General features: G+C 47.1%; 1 protein-coding gene across 10 annotated transcripts in view; it reads left to right on the forward strand.

Annotated features, from left to right (window-relative positions):
* The window catches only part of CACNA1B (calcium voltage-gated channel subunit alpha1 B), a 198,347-nt gene that overhangs the window by 96,700 nt on the left and 80,478 nt on the right, over positions 1–21,169 (forward strand). For 5 of the 10 annotated variants that reach the window (XM_070251830.1, XM_070251834.1, XM_070251838.1 and 2 more), the window contains 4 exons: positions 277–383; positions 4,477–4,539; positions 8,318–9,052; positions 9,997–10,214. In XM_070251830.1, the coding sequence (XP_070107931.1) occupies positions 277–383; positions 4,477–4,539; positions 8,318–9,052; positions 9,997–10,214 (1,123 nt within the window). The remainder of the gene's footprint in view (positions 1–276; positions 384–4,476; positions 4,540–8,317; positions 9,053–9,996; positions 10,215–21,169) is intronic. The other 5 variants (XM_023629527.2, XM_070251837.1, XM_070251835.1 and 2 more) reach the window with 3 other exon arrangements.

A 21,169-nucleotide genomic window follows, 5' to 3' on the forward strand; every position in this document is an offset into this window, starting at 1 on the left:
CACATGGGGAGAGGGTGTTGAGGCGGGAACCTTGGGGACCATCACCTTGAGCAGCAGGCATAGAAGGGGGCCCCTTCTCTGAAGGCTACCAGAGCGCTCATGTGGAATTGATGCTCAGTGCTGGAGCGTGGGTGGGTGTGCTGATGCAGGAGCCAGCTGCCTGTCTCCAGGTCCAGAGGGCAGGAAAGGCCTGGAGGCTCCAGAGGAATAGCTGATGGTGTCAGAGTGAGTGCAGCACTCTGAAGGCTGGCTCCACATTTCTGTCTGTTCAAACAGGATGAAGAGGAGATGGAAGAAGCAGCCAATCAGAAGCTCGCTCTGCAAAAGGCCAAAGAAGTGGCTGAAGTCAGCCCCATGTCTGCTGCGAACATCTCCATTGCTGCGTAAGGCTCTTGGGAACAGACTGTGGGGTGGCAGTGGGGCTGCTACAGCATCCCATGGCTGGGCCCTCAGCAGGGCACTCCTTTGGGAGGCTTCCTCAGAGGGCCCCTTGCCTTGGCTGGAGCTTGTTAGCACACAGGTCCTCCCCAGGAGCTGTGATCAGAGGGAATGTCTCCCTTCTCCTGCAGGAGCCTTTGAGCAAAGGGCTCACCTGGGAAAGCCTCCACGGCTTCTCCCAGTTTGAGTAGGAGCAAGGTGTGGCAACATGCTGCCTTCACATCGTGGGGGGGATTGGCTCTGCTGTAGGTATTTGCTCCTTGACAGTCTTGGGTGGCTCCAGAGCCCCTTCCTGGGCAAAGCCTGTGAGTCAGGAGTAAGGAATCCGTATGTCTATTTTACACACGGCTTTTCAAAAATGAATTTTGTGAGCCAAAAGATTCTAGGTGGTGCTTCAGCAGCCCAAGAGACTTCATGCGGTTTCCAAAAATGACTTTGAGATTTTGGTATTGGGACAGAGGTCAAGGGGAGTGTCTGTGATGAGAAAAGGTGAAGGCGGGGCCAAGGCTTCTGTGGGGAGTCTGGTCATGCCAGGGTTCAGCTGAGCCTCGAGGCACGTTGCAGAAGCACATTTGGAGGCAGTAGGGACTTCATAGTTGGGACAGAGTGCTCAGCCCAGGGCCAAAGCTTCAGTGGACTGAGAGAGGTCAGCAATAGGGGTAGGGAGACAGGAAAGTCTGGCCCATGGCCTGGTCACGGGATGACCATGAGAGGGCACAGAAGAGCTCTCTGCTGCTGGGAACTGGCTATCTGGGCCAGGCTAAGTCCATCCCAGAGCTGACGGCTTTGTCTTCAGCTCCACGCCCACTGCACCCGTTCCCAGTGCCGATCCAGGGCCCTGCTCTGTAGCTGGCCTCCCTCTCTTTCTGCTGGCACTGCCATCACAGTGCCCGAAAAGCCGTGGGGACCGCACATCTGCGCTGCTGAATGCGCATGCTGGCACAGGGATGAGTTTGCTGGGAGTATGAGTGCCAGTGTGAGAGAGTGCATGTCTGGTTGTATGTGAGTTTGTGTGTGTGCACATGCACGTGTGAGTGTGTACCATAGCAGCTCCGTTCTTGCCTGGCGGTCACCAGGCTGATGACCTATTTTCTAGGAAGGTGTTTACAGAGGACCTGTCTCTAAGCCAAGCAGAGAATGCTAGACTTTAGGGGAGAAGAAGCTAGAGGAGGTCACAGCCCCTGGAGGCCCAGGCAGGACACAGCAGTCATGGCTCACACAGTTGCTGGGGGGCTCAGTGCTCAGTGGTTTCAATGTTTTGTTGTCTGGCCAATTCACTTACTTAGTCTGCTTGGTCCTGGGCTGCTGTGGCCTGGCAGACTTCCCTTGCATGGTCCCTTCCCTGAGCTCTGTAAGCTGCTGGTGGTCTGCTGCAGAGAGGGCGGCGGGTGAGCCTTTGACTCACTCCCATGGGCCTTGTGGGGTTCCTGTTTAGCATTTTCCTTCTCTGCTGTTCCTGGTGCCGAGTGTTTCGTCCCATGGCCCCTGCTACCTGCCAGGGCTGCCTGCCCCTTGGGAGTGTGTAGCAGGGCGTCCACTCCCATCTGGGCTGAGACCTCAGAGAGGAGGGTGCTGGGGCCCTCAGCACAGCCATGGAGAGCACGTCGGGCTGCCAAGAAAAGAAGTCTGTATGCTCTTCCTCCTCCACCTCCTGTCCCCACTGGGGATGCTGCTGTGTAGGAACAAGGCTGTAGACTGGCCTCCCTGGGCCTAGGGAACATAGGACATCAGCTACTGGCTGATCACCACCTCGTGCTTCTGTTCCCCTGGGAATGGGTGCCTCGCATAGGCACAGGTGCTCTGCCTCACAGCAGGTCCTGAGCTGGGTGTCAGCTCCTTCCCGTCACAGCCAGCCTGGGGTGTGTCCAGGCACTAGCCCCTGTGTTCCCCCATCTTGAGCCAGTAGGGGTCCTGCAGGCTCTCCTGGGGTGCAGCTGGGAGGGCCTTTGTCCTCTGTTGGACCACCTCTGTCGGACACGGCTATCAGTGGGTGTGATCCCTAGAGATCCCACACACTGGGCGACGACTGGCCCCTGGGCATGTATGGGTGGTGGGTGTGAGGATGGTGTGTGGCTGCTGTTTGCTTTTCTCTGTCGTGCTGAGACCTCTGAGGGCCGGGAGCTGCTGCTCAGAGCTCCTGGTGTCTTTCTGTCCTCTGCCTGCCCCTTCCGCCTGTCTCTGACTGTTTCCCGTTCTCCTGGTGAGTCATATTGGCTGGATGGGCCTTCTCCGTGTGTTCATTTCTACAACCCGAGCTGCTGGGGTGGGGTGAGAATGAGGTCCCCCAAGTGACCCTTGCCCTGACCCTGCTCCTCACAGCTGGGCCTTGTGGTCTGTGAAATGGGAGGACTGGCTGAGATGTTCTCTGTGACGCCTTGGATGCTGAGGGGACGTTTAGTGTCCTTGGTGTTTGAGAGGCCCCCATCAGCACTCTGTGTAGCTTGACACAGACGGTGCCTGAATCCCAGCTCAGAGGGCGCCCATGTCCTGTGGAGGTTGGCTGGGGCTGTGAGCATCTTGGCTTCAAGTGACAGTCACTTCAGGCTCCTGGGAGGGAAGGGACGCTAAGGTTGATGTGGTCTTCCTGGTTCTCTCTGCTGAGTCGTGCTCCTCATCACCCAGACTTGTGAATGCCGGGACACACACTCACTCTCGCTCACACGTTCACTCACACACTCGCTCATGTTCATTCTCACACATTCACACTCACCCTGACACTCACTCTCACATATGTTAACACTCACACATGTCCACACCCACTCACTCATATACGTTCACAACCACTTGTTCTCACACACGATCATACTCACACACTTACAAATGTTCACACTCACCCATGTTCTCCTTTACTCACACACTCATACATGTTCACATTCACACTCACACTCATACTCACACAGTCCACTCACTCACACACATTCACACTCACATTTTCACACCCACTCAAACACTTGCTCTCACACATGTTCATATTCACTCACATTCTCATGTGCATTCACACTCACACCCACTCTCATACATTCACACTCACTCTGACCCTCACTCTCACACACTTTCACATTTACTCTCTCACACACACTCATTCACAGCCTCACACACTCATTCATATACTCACACAATTTCACACTCACAATCCACAAGCTTACACACTCAGTCACACACAAAGATTTGCACCCTCTCTTGCACACACACACCTGTTTGCACCCAGGGCCTGCAGACAGGTGAGTTGCTTTGAACTCCTCACAAATGTATGTAGACTCAGCCTTGAGAAGGAGGAGCTGGGAACCCACCTTGCTCTCCTGGGGAAGCCACCTCGAAGGGAAATGATTGTAAAGAGCTCTTTGGTTTCTCTCTATTGGCTTTGGAAAAGCTTTAAGAAAGTCACTTGGAAGTGACTGGCATTACACCCAAGGGAAGGTTGGGTGGTGATGGAACCTGTGCCCCGGGAAAGGTCATGGTGAGCTGGAAGCACCTGGCTTAGAGCCTGGGGAGCCAAGGGACCTGGGTGGGCTGGGGGCAGAGTGGGGTTGGGAGGCACAGGGCGCCCAGGTGAGGCGCTGCAGGTAAGGCCTCCTGTGTCAGCTGGCTCTGCTCCATCTCGAAGGCCAGGCGACTGCATGGGTCAGCCCACCTTGGCCCCTTGGGAGTGGGCGCTAAGTCTGGTGGGGGAGGGCTGTTTGGAATTGTGGGACAAGTGGTGCTGGCTCTTTCCAACCCCACTACCCTTCCAGGGGCAGTGCGTGCAGAGCTGTGGCAGATGGGCCCCCAAGATAATGGCTTCTCGTCTTCCAGCCATGGTGGGATTTGCTGTGTTCACTTTAGTTTCACTTTTCTGCTGGATGCTCTTTCTTTCTCAACTTCTCTTTTACCCCGAGGTCTCAGCTGGTGCTCATTCTGATGGAAGCATCCCTGGCCTCCTGCCCAGATGCACACTGCAGCCTGCACCCTGACCTGGCGTGGCTCACACGTGTTCTAGTGTCTCTTAGAACTCTCTCTGGTTTTCTCACTTTGGTTTTGTTTTGTTTTTTGCATGTGCAGTTTTGTAAAGCAAACTCGAGGTACTGTATCTCGCAGCTCATCTGTCTCCAGCGTAAACTCACCGTGAGTCGCTCTGCTACGATATCCATCTATGGCTTCATGATAACTACACGCAAACACCTCCCTCTACGCCTAACTCTGCTTTCACACCTCAAGTCATTTGCTTCAGGGGCAGCTCCAGGCAAGCCTTCTGCAGCCTGGCGGGGACGTCCCTAGGTCCTGCTCAGGGGCATCAGACTCTCTGAGCTCAGCCCTTCCGCCTCTCCCTCCTGGTCTCTGTCCTCCTGTCTGCTGTCTGTCCATGTGCTGTCACTCTGGTGTCTCGGGCACATCTGCTTCTCCTGAGGTGACCGCCGCTGGGTGCCACTGGGGGCTGTCTCCTTTGGTTCCCATGAGGTAGTGTTCATTAAGGGCTCACGGGGGACATTCATGGGGTCCTCCTGCCCCATCCCTTCCTTATTTGGGAGAGGATGCATCTGTAATCTTTAGGATGTCCTTGTTCTAGCAAGAGCAGAGCCGCTGTCCAATTGTGAGGCTCACACTAGACCAGCCAGTGCCCGAGGCAGAACTATGGAAACCTCAGGGTGGCTCTCCTGCAGTGACACCAGTCTGACTGGGGAAATGGCCCTGAGCGGCTTGTCCCCAGGGGCTTCCTCCTGATGCTGAGACCAGGCCCTGTACGTGAGAGGTCCTTGGAGTGGCTGGGTACTGTGAGGCAGGGAAGCCCAGGTGCCCTCTGTGTCCTGGTGGTGGTGGTGGTAGCTCCTGTTGTCCCTGACTACCTTGCTCCCTGCTTGGCCAGCACAGAGCTGGGTTCGGTCCTCCCACAAGTACTTGGGCCTACTGGCTGCTGGGGCCCTGAAGTCTCATGGGGTAAGAAAGCTAGATCCTCATTGACTGATTCATAGGATGGAGTAAGATTCGGATGTAGGTATCAATGGTGTCACACCATGGGCTGTTTCACAGTGTCAGCAGCTATGGGCAACTGGCTTTCTCAGTCCAGAGACCTCAAAGCAGGGCCACACCACAGAGGCTCCTTTCTGAGTCTTGCAGACATCCACAGTGCCTGGGTCCAGTGCAACTGAGCCTGGCTGTGCCTGCAAGCCGGGACTGGGACATGGTGGGACCGATTCCTCCATGTGACTCCTTAAAGAGCCCTTTTAAACAAGGACTTTGCCAGAATTAGAGTCACCGGCCACACTGCACTGTAGATCAGAGGGTGGCCCTGCCCTTGCTCTCACCTTCCTCCACTGCTCATGAGCTTGGTGGAGAGGCACAGAGTGAGAGACCAACGCGGGCCAAACTGCTCTGTGTGCCAGACAGAGCAAGGACAGAACAGCCACGAGGGCAGGGGCAGGCTGAGTCAAGCACCAAGGAGGAGAGGCTGGTGCACAGAATGAGACCATCCAGAGAGGAAGCCAGTGGTGCCACTAAGTGGCAGGCAGATGCAGACAGTCTCAGGTGGCTTTAGGGCCCAGAGAGGCAGAGAGACCCAGCAGGAGCTGGGCCAGGTAGAGCAGCAGTGCAGGTTGCTCAGTGTCTTGCTCCCCTAGGTCGTGATGAGGGGAGCCTGCCAGCCCCACGGCACCCTCCAGTCCAGCAGACAGCCCACCTCTCCATGACTTTAGCTGCTTCCTGGGAGAGAAGAAGCTGCACCTGAGGGTCAGGTTGAGGGCAGAGCCATGCTGTCAGGATCCCATCCCCACTGAGCTGCCAGGTACCACACGTCCCCATTGCCTTTACTGCCTGTCTTTTCTGACAGAGAACTTGTCCCCAGTACTTGTGGCTGTTCCTGAGTAGGCCACCACCCTGCCAACCAAGTGGCTCAGAGTCCAGAGTCCAGGCCCATCTTGGGGTGCTGGACTGATTGGGTGGCCTGAGGCAGTGACCGGTCATCAGCTCTCATGGGCTCTTGTGCCTGGGGAACAGCCCTCGTGGTTGTCTTCCATTTCTCATGGTTCAGCATTATCTAGAGCCTGGCCCTTTGTTTTGATGCCAGCTGGGGATGGGTAGGTCCCCTGCAGCTTTAGGCTGAAGCCAAAGAAAGGGAAGGTGGGACTGTTGCCAAGTGTCCTTGGGAATGGGGCACCACAGCTTCGATGTGTTGGGGGAGGCAGGTCAGGGCCTGGGGTGGCAGCCCAAGGTACAGGTCAGCAGATGGCCAGAGGCCGACAGTCGTCCCCCACACATTGCCCTGCCTGCCCACATCTGGGCCCTCAGGTGAGAGCTCTCAGAAGAGCACAATGCTCTTCTGCTCTCGTACTTTCGAGGCACTGCCCCCGAAATGGCTCCCCGCCCTGGAGCCTGGACTTCACCTGCAAAGGGCAGCACTTGTCGTCCATCTACTTTGTCCAGGCCAACTGCAGGGACTGGCTGCCTCTGTTTTTGCAGGTCACCATGGTGTTCAGTGGCCCAGGGCCGTGGAGCTGGTGGCCTGTCTAGCCTGGGCCTCAGAGCTGGTGGCTGGGCCGGCCTGGGGCCCCTCAGACTGTGGCTCTGGGCTTTGCTGTCAGTGTAGTTGGGGTCTGGCCGAGGCCTCAGATCTTTAGATACTTTTTCCTTTTTGCCCTTGCATGCGTCTGATCCTGGCTCCGTCAGTGACTCACTGTGGGACCCTCTGAGAAGCACGTCCTCTAGGTTCAGTATCCTCATCTGTGAAATGGGGACAAGAGCAGCACCTAACTCCTGAGGTGGTTGTAAGGGTCGAATGAGGTGGGCACTGAAGCCCAGAGCACAGTGTGGCTGTTGAACAATACAGACACCACAGCTATCATCGTCTTATGCTGCCATTGCCACCACCATGGTGGGTCCAGAAACCTCCAGAGGCTGAAGGATGACACTCTGGCCTCAGAGGCTTCTGCTTGGCCAAGATGGGGCTGGGGTCACCTACTTTGGGGGTCTTATTCAGCAAAGACCCCGGAACGCAAAGGGCATCCTGTGCACCATGGGCTGTGGAGCCTCACATGTGACTGTGTGAGTGAGGCTGGAGGGTGGTCAAAGCCTTGCAGCCTGTGCAGTGAGGGCTGAGCCTGGACCACAGGCCACACCTGGTGCTAGAGGGCTTCTCTCTGCCCCTGGTGGAGGGAGGGGCTCTCCATGGAGCCAGGACAGAGGAGGGTGTTGGTAACCACAGGAGGTAGTGTCTCCAGCCCCACACCTGACTGCTGGGCTTGTGGGAGCAAATGGTTATTGAGCCCATTGGCAGCTGTCCGATGGGGCTGACCACCTCAGGGAGCAGCCTCGCTCCTTGTTCGCTCCCTAAAGGGCCAGCTGCCCGCGGTCCTTGCTCCCTGTGCTAGTCACTCTTCCTGGAGGCAGAGATGGAGCAGCCCCACCCTGGGCGGCTCTGCTCTCTGTGCTGCAGCAGGGCTGGCTCCCCAGGGCAGATGCAGGGGGCTCCTTGCCTCCTGCCTCTTGCTCAGTCCTGCCCCACTTGGCCTCTGCCCCCCTCCTCTCCCTACGGTGGTCTTCCTGGCCGGCTGCACACCTGCCCTGGAAGCCTGTCTGCCACCTCACGCTGGTGCCTGTCATTCCCACTGACCTGCACCCCTCGGCCTCGGTGGCTGTCCGCCTGCTCAAGAGCGGCCTGGAGCCTCACCCCCTCCAGGCTGGTGCTCTGGCGGTCTGCGGGGTCGCAACCACAGGGGGCAGTGCTGAGTTCTATTACCCTGGGTATCCCCTCCCCTGTTGCTCTGCATCGACTCTGCCAGGGGTCTTGAGGGCTCCTGCCACCCCTCCTCCTCCCCCCTCCCCGCGCCCACTCTGCCATCCCTCCATCGCTGTGTGTCCATCTGTGGGGGGCGGCACAGGGGGCGGCCTTTCACCGCCGGTCTCCCCGCAGCAGGCAGCAGAACTCGGCCAAAGCACGCTCGGTGTGGGAGCAGCGGGCCAGCCAGCTGCGGCTGCAGAACCTGCGGGCCAGCCGCGAGGCGCTGTACAGCGAGATGGACCCCGAGGAGCGGCTGCACTACGCCACCACGCGCCACCTGCGGCCCGACATGAAGACGCACCTGGACCGGCCGCTCGTGGTGGAGCCGGGCCGGGAGGGCGCGCGGGGGCCCGCGGGGGGCAAGGCCCGGCCCGAGGGCGGAGAGGCCAGCGAGGGCGCGGACCCGCCGCGCAGGCACCACCGGCACCGCGACAAGGCCCCGGCCCCGGCGGGGGAGCAGGACAGGGCGGAGGCCCCAAAGGCCGACGGCGGGGAGCCCGGGGGGCGGCCGCACCGCAGCCGCAGCAAGGAGACCCGGAGCGAGCGCGGCCGCGGCCCGGGTTCCGAGGGCGGCCGGCGCCACCACCGGCGTGGCTCCCCGGAGGAGGCGGCCGAGCGGGAGCCCCGGCGGCACCGGGCCCACCGGCACGCGCCCGACCAGGGCAAGGAGGGCGAGCGCCGAGCGCGGCACCGCGGCCCCCGGGCCGGCCCCAGGGAGGCCGAGAGCGGCGAGGAGCCGGCGCGGCGGCACCGGGCCCGGCATAAGGCGCTGCCCGCCCACGAGGATGCGGAGAAGGAGGCCGCGGAGAGGGAGAGCGGGGTCGAGGACAGGGACAAGGACAAGGAGCTGCGGAACCACCAACCCAGGTGAGCAAGTGCTCGGGAAGTGGGCGAATCGTGGAGGGAGACGCCGGCCCAGCCCTGTGGACCTGTGGGGCAGGGTGCACAGGGTTGGGGTGCAGACCTGGCCAGGCTGGCCCTGTTTGCGCTCCACCTACCCCCGCCGTCTCAGTCCCTTTCTGGGGCGGTGACAGTCCTGCCTTGTCGGGTGACATGTAAAATGCTTACCCGTGGGTGGGCGGAGTACACGCTCAGGGAATGTCAACTGTTATTCTAAAGCATCCAAGGGAGATTGTGGGGACTGGTTTGGGACACGTGGCTTGGAAAGAACAGAGTGGCCCAGAGAGAAGAGAAGATTGGGGAACACTGTGAAAGAGGGAGTCAGGAGAACCTGAGGCAAGGTGCTGGGCTAAATGGTAGAACAAGGCAGGACAGCTGTGCAGCCATGGCAGAAGGGACCCCAGGCCAGCCCAGTCTGCTCCCTGGCTGGGATGGGATCTGATTCTGACTCTGAGAACCTGGGGTAACAGGAGGCCCGAGGCTGCGGTCAGCAGTCTTCATCCTTGTGGATGGGCCACAGGCCACTCAGAACTCATGCAGCTGGATGCCGCCACTGGAGATCAGCCCAGCTGTGGCACTGTGTGCAGAGCGCTGTGCTGGGCCTTTGGCCTGGTGTGGCCCTAGGTGGGGTGGCTTAGAGAAGTACACTCCTCCAGGCTTCTTCATTCTGCAAACAGTTCCTTCCACACACATGTGAAGCCAAACAGATAGGTGAGTCAGCCCCGTCCCTACCTTTCAGACCTAAAAATGCAGAAGTGTACAGAGTGGTAAAAATTGCATGAAATGCCAGAGTAGCAGAGGAGATGGTCAGGGATTTATTTGATTTGGATAGGGGTTTAAGGAGCTGTGTTTTGCAGATAGAATAGGAGTTTGGGGCTGCATCAGATTCTGATGTGCATTTTTGGTTGCAGGGAGCCGCACTGTGACCTGGAGGCCACTGGGATAATGGGTGTGGGTCCTGTGCATGCGCTCCCAAGTACCTGTCTACAGAAAGTGGAGGAACAGCCAGAGGATGCAGATAATCAGCGGAATGTCACTCGGATGGGCAGTCAACCCTCAGACCCGAGCACTACTGTGCCTATCCCAGTGATGCTGACTGGACCTCCTGGGGAGACCACAGTTGTTCCCAGTGAGTATCTCCCCGTACCAGCGGGGAGGGTCCGCTTGTGCAGGCCCAATTTGTTCTTTCCCCTTCCCTCCTGCTGTATGGCAGCCACTTGGGGATGGAGTGTGCTTCTGTGAGTTGTTCCCCTAGCTGCAGAGAAAGTCCTTTGCTGTTGGCCTCTGTGCCTTGATGTCCCTTTGCTTTCCAGCACCCAGAGGAGCACCATAACTGTCACGTGTCACTTAAGCTCTGCTCTGCTCCCTGCCAAAAGTATTTGAAAGTTACCAGCTGAGTGCCAGGTGTGGTGTTAGAATGCTGGGAACACAGCCGGGGAGATCAGGACCAGGGCTGCCCTTGTGGAGCTTGTAGTCTCATCAGGAAGCTGACCACAAATGGTCATGACTCTTCATAGTTGCATGAAGGCTGCTGGGGACTAGCGGCAGCAGGCTTGACTGCGACCCAGAACTGGTGGGTGAGGAGGTGGATGCTCTCGACAGGGGTGGGGTGGGGTGGTGGTGGGTGGTCTCCCACCCATTCACAGGCCCTGTGGTCCCTGCTCTGGGTCCCCCCAGGCCTTCGCCTGAGCTTCCTTCTTTCTTCCCCTCACTCACTTGCACATCCATGAGGTCCTGACCTTGTGCGGGCACTGAAGGTATGAGAGAGCAAGATGCCATTCTGGCCTTCAAGCCCCTCCATCAGGTAGGGAGAGACCTGCAGTGACAAGTACAGGCCCCGCACACTGTGCGGAAGGTGTGTGGGTGTTTGCGAGTACCAGGGATGGATAAAATGTTCCGAGAGAAGGAGAGACCGCAGGAGCAGAGCTGGCGTGGAATGCTGGGTGAAATGGAGGTCTCAAGAAGACGTGGTGCCACCACATACCTGCTCTCTTTGCAGACGTGTCCACAGAAACATGCGTGTGCCCATTCTCCCGTGCTCAGGTGTCTCACCTGGGGCTGTGGGCCAGTGCACAATCCTGGGTGTAACCGTGGAAGGCTGCTGGCTGGCTGCTTAGCCTCCCCTTCCTCTTTGCTTCCTTGGGAAAAACCTTTCCCTGATCCATTCTTTGTCTCACCTCCCATGGGACTGGTGAGTCTCTTTCCAGACTCCTGGGAATCAGCCCCCTGGTCTGATTCTCTCTGGATTAGCTTGAGGACGAGCTCAGGGTCCCCGCCTGGCTTTTGTCCCCAGGAGTCCAGGTGTGGCCTCTCCTCCCTGACCCCTGCAACCACTGGTCTTTTAATGTCTCTGTAGTTTTGCCTTTTCCAGAATGTCATATTGTTGGAATCATATAGTATGTAGCTTCTTCAGATTGGCTCCTTTCCTTTACCGATATGCATTTGAAGTTCCTCTATGTCTTTTCATGGCTTGATAGCTCATTTCTTTTTAGCATTGAATAATATTCCACTGTCTGGATCGACCACAGTTTATTTATCCATCCACCTATTGAAGGACATCTTGGTTGCTTCCAAATTTTGGCAATTATGAATAAAGCTTTTATAAGCATTTGTGTTCAGGTTTTTCTTGTAGACATATGTTTTCAACTTCTTTGGGTAAATACCTAAAGAGCGTGATTATTAGATTGTGTGATAAAACTATGTTTAGCTTTGCAAGAAGCTGGCAGATGGTCTAACGAAGTGTCTGTGTCATTGTGCATCCCACCAGCAGTGAGTGAGAGTTCCTGTTGCTCCACATCCTCACCAGCATTTGGTGTAGTCACTGTTTTTGATTTCTGCCATTCTAATTAGTGTGTAGTGATATCTCATTGTTTTAATTTGCAGTTTCCTAATGACATATGATGTTGAGCATCTTTTAATATGCTTATTTGACATCCACATATCTTCTTTGGTGAAGTGCCTATTCATATCTTTTGCCCACTTTTATTTTAATTTTTTTATTTAAAAAAATTTTTTAAGGACTTAATTTATTTGAGAAGAGTTTAAGGTTACAAACAAAATTGAGAGGAAGGCACAGAGATTTCCCATATAACCCCTGCCCCCACACATGCATAGCCTCCCTCATCATCAGCATCACTCACCAGAATGGTGCATATGTTACCTAGGATGACCCTGCATTGACATGTCATCATCACCCAAAGTCCATAGGGTTTGCTCTTGGTGTTGCACTTTCTGTGAGTTTGGACAGATGTATAATGCTGCCCTGAAAATCCTCTGTGCTCTGCCTGTTCATTTCTCCCCCAAGACCTCTAGCAACCACTCATCTCTTTATTGTCTTTCCTTTTCCAGAATGTCATATAGTTGGAATTATACAATGTGTAGCTTCTTCAGATTGGCTTCTTTCAATTAGTAGTATGCATTTAGGGTTCCTCCTTGTGTTTTCATGGCTCTATAGCTCATATCTTTTTGACACTGAATAATATTCCATTGTCTGATGTACCATGGTTTCTCTATCCATTCACCAACTGGAGAACATCTTGGTTGCTTCCAAATTTTGGCAGTTATGAATAAAGCTACTGTAAACATCGGTGTGCAGATTTTTGTGTGGACATAAGTTTTCAACTCCTTTGGGTAAATACCAAGGAAAGCAATGGCTGGATCATATGGCAAGAGTGTGTTTAGTTTTTTAAGAAAACACCAAACTGGTTGTACCATTTTGCATTTCCACCAGCAATGTGTGAGTGTTCCTGTTGCTCTGCATCCTTGCCAGCATTTGGTGTTGTCAGTGTTCCATACTTTTGCCATTCTAACAAGTGTGTAGTGGTATTAAATTATTTTAATTTGCATTTCCCTGATGGCATATGATGTGCAACATCTTTTTATATGCCATCTATATATCTTCTTTGGTGAGGTGTCTGTTAAGGTCTTTGGCCCATTTTCTGATCAGGTTATTTGCTTTTTTATTGTTGAGTTTTAAGAATTCCTTGTGTGTTTTGGATAACAATGTTTTGCAAATACTTTTCTCCCAGTCAGTAGCTTGTCTTCTTGTTCTTTTGACATAGTCTTTCACAGAGCACAAGTTGTTAATTTTAATGAAGTCCATTTTAATGAATATTCAATATTTCTTTCATGGATCATGTCTTTAGTGTTGTATCTAAAAAGATTCACCATACCCAAGCTCATCTAAGTCTTCCCCTGTGTTATCTCCTAGGAGTTTTATAGCTTTGCATTTGACATTTAGGCCTCTGCACCATTTTGACTTTTCACAAAGGATATAAAGTCCGTGTCTAGATTCTGTTGTTTACATGTGGATGTCCAATTGTTCCTGCAGCATTTGTTGAAGACACTATCTTTGTTCAGTTGTGTTACCTTTGCTCCTCTGTTAAAGATCAGTTCACTATGTTTATGGGGGTCTGTTTCGGGCTCTCTATTCTATTCTACTGATATATTTGTGTGTTCTTTCACTAATACCACCCTGTAACTTTATAGTAAGGCTTGAAGCTGGTCCTCTGACTTTGTTCTTCTCCTTGAATATTGAAACGTTGGTTATTCTGAGTTTCTCTTTCTCCATATAAACTGTAGAATCATTTTGTCGACATCTGTAAAATAACTTGCTGGATTTTGACTGGATTGCATTGAATCTATGCATCAAGCTGGGAAGAACTGACACCTTGACAATATTGAATCTTCCTGTCCATGTGCGTGGTTTCTCTCTCCATTTATTTAGTTCTTCTTTGATTTCATTCATCAGAGTTTTGTAGTTTTCCTCATGGAGATCTTGTACATATTTTGTTAGATTTATACCTAAGTATTTCATTTTTGAGGGTGCTGATTTATAAATGGTATTGTGTTTTTAATTTCAACTTTCACGTGTTCATTGTTGGTATTTAGGAAAGCAATTGACTTTTGTATACTGACCTCATATACTGCAACCTTGCTAAAATCGCTTACTGGTTCCAGGAGATTTTTTGTTGATTATTTTGGATTTTCTATCTAGATGATCATTGTCATCTGTAAACAAAGACAGTTTTTTGTCTTCCTTCCCCATGTGTATACCTTTTGTTTCCTTTTCTTGCCTTATTGCATTAGCAAGGATGTTGAAAAGGACTGGTAGGGGGACATCCTTGCCTTGTAACTTATCTTAGTGGGAAAGCTTTGAGTTTCTCACCATCCAGTATAATGTTGGCTATAGGGTTTTTTGTAGATAGTCTTTTTCAAGTTGAGAAAGTTTCTCTCTATTCCTAGTTTACTGAGAGTTTTTTATGATGAATAGGTGTTGTATTTTGTCAAATGCTTTTCTGCATCTATTGACATGATCATGTGATTTTTATTTTTTAGTCTGTTGATGTGATGGATTTCATTAATTGATTTTCAGATGTTGGACCAGCCTTGCATACTTGGAATAAATCCCACTTAGTTGTGGTATATAATTCTTTTTATACTTTTTTGGATTCTATTTACTAATATTTTGTTGAGAATTTTGCATCTATGTTCATGAGAAATACTGGTCTATATTTTTCTTTTCTTGTAATGTCTAGTTTGGTTCTGGTATTAGGATAATGCTGGCATCATAGAATGAGTTAGGAAGTATTCCCTCTGCTTCTATCCTCTGAAAGAGATTGAAGAGAATTGGTATAGTTTCTTCATCAAAGGTTTGGTAGAATTCACCAGCGAACCCATCAGGAGCTTGTGCTTTCTGTTTTGGAAGGTAATTAATTATTGATTCAACCTTTTTAATAGATATAAGCCTATTTAAATTGTCTATTTTTTCTTGTGTGAGTTTTGACAGATTGTGTCCTTCCAAAGAATTGGTCCATTTTGTGTAGGTTATCAAATTTGTGGGCATGGAGTTGTTCATAGTATTCCTTTATTATCCTTTTAATGTCCATGGGGTCAGTAGATGGCCCCTCTTTCATTTCTGATATTAGTAATTTGTGTTTTCCCTCTTTTTTCTTAGTTAGCCTAACTGGAGGCTTGTCAATCTTACCGATCTTTTCAAGGAGGCAGCTTTTGGTTTTGTTGATTTTCTCTATTGATTTCATTTTAATTGATTTCTACTCTAATTCTTAGTATTTCTTTTCTTCTGCCCACTTTGGATTTAATTTGCTCTTCTTTTTCTAGTTTCCTAAGGTGGAAACTTATTGATTTTCAATCTGTCTTCTTTACTAATATATGCATTCAATGCTATAAATTTCCCTCCAAGCATTGCTTTTGCTGCACCCAACAAACTTTGGTAAGTTGTAATTTTATTTTCAGTTAGTTGAAAATATTTTTAAATTTCTGTTGAGATTTCTTCTTTGACCCATGTTATTTAGAAAGGTGTTATTTAATCTGTACATATTTTGGGATTTTCCAGTTATCTCTTTGTTATTGATTTCTAGTTTAATTCCTTTGTGGTCTGAGAACTGACGTTTTTGCCAACTTTTTAATTGGGTTGTTTGTTTTCTAATTGCTGAGTTTTGAGATTTTTTGTGGACATATTTTGGATATAAGTCTTTATCAAATAAATGGTTTGCAAATATTTTCTCCCAGTTTGTGGCTGTCTTTTCATTCTCTTAATGTCTGATGTTTTTGATTGTTACTGGTGGGAGGGTTAATTTGGTCCCTGTTATTACTTCTGCTAGAAGCAAAAAACTAGGCTGTTAGTTTTTGTATGTTAATTTTATATCTTATTGGTTTTCTGAATTCTCAAATTGTTTATTAGTTATAGCATTGATTCTCTTTGTTTTTTTTTCCCCAAGTATATTATCAAAACTTCTGCAGGGGCCAGCCCCATGGCTGAGTGGTTGAGTTCGTATGCTCTGCTTTGGTGGTCCAACGTTTCACTAGTTGGGATCCTGGGTGCGGATCTATGCACTGCTCATCAGGCCATGCTGAGGCGGTGTCCCACATAGCACAACTAGAAGGACCTGCAACTAGAATATGCAACTATGTACTGGGGAGCTTTGGGGAGAAGAAGAAGAAGGAAAAAAGAAGAAGAAGAAGAGGAAAAAAAAGATTGGCAACAGATGTTAGCTCAGGTGCCAATCTTAAAAAAAAAAATTTCTGCAAATATAGTTGTAACTATTCCTTTCCAAGTCTTAGGCCTCTCATTGTTATTTTTCTGCTTGATTGCACTGGCTAATACACTATCAGATAACAGTGGCATTAGTGGTACCCTTACCTTGCTTCTGCCTTCAAAACGTAAGATTCTGGTTTTAGACTTGAGAGGGGTGTGTGTGTTTATAGAATTATATTACAGTATCCATTAATTCCTATTTCAGTAAGTGTTTTTATCTGGAATAGATGTTGAATTTTGTTGAAGGCCTTTTCAGCATCCATAGAGATCATTTAGTTTTTCCCCTTAAATATACAGGTTTATAGTAATGAATTTTCTGATACTGAACTGTCTTTGCAATCTTAGAATAAACCACATTTAGCTATCATATTTATTTTTAATATGATGTTAGATTCAGTTTGTTAATATTTTATGTAGGATTTTTGGATTGATATTTCAAAGTTAAATGTGTTCTGTAGCTTTCTTATATTATGTTCAAGTATTGTAAGGGTTAGACACTAGTGCTATACAGTTATCTCTTGCTTAACTTCACTAATCTGTTCCCGAAAATCAAATGTTGTATTGGGAGTCCCATTTCCTATTATTTTAAATAGGAAAAACTATAATGTACTATAAAAGTTATGGTGTATTACAATTGATTCTCCTCAAAATCCCCAACTAATTTCTTAAAATATGACTAAAGCACAGTTAACCGCTGAAAAGTAGAAACTATCATATTAGGACATAGAATACTTAATACATGGTGTCCTAATCACCACAGTTAGAATAGCTGTTAACAGGCACTTGCTGTGGATGCCTCCTTCACTGCAACTATCAAACTTTTCAGAGACATTCACACACAATTCTGATAGTTGACCAATTGAATTCAGAATCTTGACTGAGAGGTTTTCCCCACTTTTTAAAATTAAAAATGTTATATTGAGTTTTGGGGATGCATACACTTTTCCTACATAAACATCAGCCAAAAAACCCCCCAAAACCCAAAAACGTTGTAATGAGAGATGTCGTTGTAATGGAGAGACATCTATATTCTCTTGAAGTATGGGTATTATAAAACTAAGAGGCGCTCTATTGGGAAATTTTACTTGAGGAGATGTTCTGTAGGATATACCTATTATTGATTCATAAAAAGAATTAGAAAGCTTTCACCTTTCCTTTTCTGGGATAGTTTTAGTAGCATTAGGATTGCTTGGTCTTTAAAGATTTGGTAGAATTCCCTTGTGAAATCATCTGAGTCTGGTTTTCTTTGGTAGGGCAATTCTTCGATAAGTTCTCTGTTTCTGTATGGATATTGATCTGTTTAAACTTTCTTAACTCCTGAGACCAGTTTGGTAAATTATGATTTCCATAGAAATGATCCATTTGATTTAGGTTTTCCAATTTATGTACATAGAGTTATGCAAAGAAGTGGCTCAAATTGTTTTTTTTTTTTTAAATTTTCTCTGGTTCAGTGTTTTTACCCTTTCTCATTTTTTATCCTGTATATTTTATGTTTTCCTCTTTTTTTCTTGATTAGATTAGTGGTTTATATTTTTGTAGATTTTAATAAAAAGAACTAGCATTTTAACTTATTTATTAGTTCTACTATGGTTTTGTCTTTTAAATTGTTACTTTCCAATTTTATCTTTATTATTTCCCTCCTTTTGCCATTTTTGTCTCATTTTATTGTTCCTTTTCTAGCTTCTTTGGTTGGGACGTTATTTATTTCATTCTTTAATTTGTATTATATGATTATTTAAAGCTATGAATTTTTCTCTGCTAATTTAATTCTATCCTATGGATTCTGACATTTGGCATCTCCATTTTCATCATATTTTAAAGAAATTATGTACTTTGGTGTGTATTTCCCCTAGGTGTTTATAGATTCCTTAGGATTTTCTACAAAGAGAATCAAGTCATTTGCAAATGAACACTTTTATTTTTTACTTTCTGACATAGATGCCTTTTATTTCCTTTTCTTCCCTCGTTTCACTGGCCGTAACTTCCAGTACTATGTTGGATAGCAGTGGTGAGAAGCTGACATCCTTCTGTCATTTCCATCTTGTGTTAGGAGGGAGCATACAGTCTTTCACCATTAAGTATGATGTTAGCTATAGATTTTTGGAGGTTTTTTTGTAGATATTCTTTATCAAGTTGAGGAAATTCCCCTCTATTCCTTTTTTTTCTGGGATTTTTTTGTATTGAATTCTTTCAAATGATTTTCTGCATCAGTTGATACGATCCTGTGGTTTTTCTTCTGTAATATGGTAGTTGACATTGATTGATTTTCAAATATTAAGCTGGCCTTGCATCCCTGGGATGAACTCTACTAGTCATGGTGTATAATTATTTATATATATTGCTGAATTCTTGTTGGCTAGTATTTTGTTAAGGAGTTTTACCTCTGTATTCATGAGGGATATTAGTGTGTAATTTTCTTTTTTGTATGGCATACCTCATTTTATTGCACTTTGCAGACATTGCATTTTTTACAAGACCCTGTTCCAGCAAAAATATCATGACTCATTGAAGGCACAGATGATGGTTAGCATTTTTTGGCAGTAAAGTGTTTTTTAATTAAGATATGTATATTGTTTTTTTAGACATAATTCTATTGCACACTTAATAGATTACAGTATAGTATAAACATAACTTTATATGCACTGGGAAACTAAAAAATTCATGTGACTCACTTTATTGTGCTATTAACTTTATTGCAGTGGTCTTGAACCAAACCTGAAATGTCTCCGAGGTATGCCTTTACTGTCTTTGTCTGGTTTTGGTATCAGAATAATGCTGAATTGAATTGGAAAGTATTCCTTCTTCTATATTTTTGAGGAGATTGTGTAGAATTGGTGTTAATTCTCTTTTAAATGTTTAGTAGAATTTGTCAGTGAAACATTTCTTTTTTGGAATTTAAAAATTATCCTCAATAGTTATAGGGCTATGCTATATCTATTTCATATTGGGTGAGTTATAGTAGTTTGTCCTTTTGAAGGAATTGATCCATTTTATTTAAATTGTCAAATTTACGTGTGTATAGTTGTTTGTAGTATTCCCTTATTATCCTTTTGATATCTTCATGAACTGTAGTGACAGTCCCTATCTCCTTCTTGGTATTGGTGATTTGTGTCTTCTCCTTTTATTTTGTCAGTCCTGCTAGAATTTTGTTAACTCATTGATCTTTTCAAAGAACTAGACTCTTGTTTCATTGATTTTATCTATTGTTTTTCTGTTTCCAATTGCATTTGATTTTTACTCTTTATTTTTTTCTTCAGGTTTATTTTACTCTTTTTTAGTTTCTTGAGATGGGAGCTTAGATTATTGATTTGAGTCTTTTCTTCTTTTCTAATGTAAACAGTGCTATAAATTTTCTTCTTAGCACTGCTTTAGCTGTATCTCACAGATTTTGATGTGTTATATTTTTATTTTCATTCAGTTCCATTTAAAAAACTTCCCTTGAGACTTCCTCTTTGACTCATGGATTATTTAGAAGTGTGGCATTTAGTTTCCAAGTGTTTGGAGATTTTCCTGTTACCTTTCTGTTATTGACTTCTAATTTGATTACTTTATAGTCAGTGAACACACTCTGTATGTTCAATTTTTTAAAAGTTGTTAAAGTTTGTTTTATGGCCCAGGAAATGGCGTATCTTGATATGTGTTCTGTGGGTGCTTGAAAAGAATGTGCATACTGCTGTTGATCGGTGGTGTGTTCTGTAAGTATCAGTTAGATCCTGTTGGTTGATGGTGTTGTTGAGTTCTGTGTGCATGCTGATTTTCTGTCCAGATCTATCAATTCTTGAGAAAGGGCTATTCAAGCCTCCAACTATAAATATGGATTGATCTGTCTCTCCTTTCAGTTCCATCAGTTTTTGCTTCACTTGCTTTGCAGATCTGTTGCTGAGTATATACACATTTAGGATTGCTGCCTGCAAAGACTGACCCTTTTGTCATTGTGTAATGTATCTCTCTGTACCTGATAATTTTCTTTGCTCTGATGTCTACTTTATCTCATGCAAATATACCCACTTCTGCTTTATTTTGATTAATGTTTGCATGGTGTATCTTTTTCACATCTTTACTTTCAAACTAGCTATATAGTTATACTTAAGTGAGTTCTTGTAGACAGTATGTAGTTGGGCCATGTTTTTAATCTACTTTGTCCGTCCTTTTATTTGGTGTATTTAGACCATTAACATTTAATGTAATTATATATGTTATGACTTAAGTCTGCTGGGTTTTTTTTTGTTTTGTTTGTTCTTTCATTTTTAATTTCTCTGGTTTCTTTTTCCTGCCTTCCTGTGGGTTATTTGTATATGTTTTAGAATTCCATTTTGATTTGTCTACAGTACTTTTAAGTTTTGGTTTTTTAATGGTTGCTCTGGATATTACTTATATATATATAACTTATCCCAGTCTATTGGGGTTGTCATGTTACCAGTTTGAGTGAAGTATAGAAAGTTTACCTCTCTTTTTCCTCCTCATGTATAATATAATTGTCTTAAATATTTCCTCTACATATATTTAGAACCACATCAGTGTGTTATAATTTTGCTTCAACTGTCAAACATAATTTAGAAAGCTCAAGAGGAGAAGGAAAGTGTTGAATTTACCCATATTTTTACTCCTTCTATTGTTCTTTCTTCCTTCCTGATATTCCAGTATTTCTTCTCTCATAATTTACTTTCTATTTGGAGGACCTTCCTTAGCCATTCTTTTAGGGCAGGTCTGCAGGTGGCAAATGCTCTTAGTTTTCCTTCATCTGAGAATGTCTTGATTTTCCCTTCATTCCTGAAGGATATTTTCACTGGGTATAGAATTCTGGGTTGACAGTTCTTTTTTTTTCAGCACTTGAAAAAACGTGTGCCTCTTCCTTCTGACCTCCATGGTTTCTGATGAGAAATCCACTGTCATTCGAATTGTTTTCTTCCTATAGGTAAGATGTTGTTTCTCTCTTGCTGCTTTCAAGATTTTTTTCTTTGTCTTTATATTTCTGAAGTTTGATTATGATGTATTTTGGCATGGGTTTTTTTAGGTTTATCTTGCTT

The sequence above is a fragment of the Equus caballus genome, chromosome 25, assembly GCF_041296265.1.
Source record: "Equus caballus isolate H_3958 breed thoroughbred chromosome 25, TB-T2T, whole genome shotgun sequence".
In the NCBI taxonomy this organism is placed as follows: Eukaryota; Metazoa; Chordata; class Mammalia; order Perissodactyla; family Equidae; genus Equus; species Equus caballus.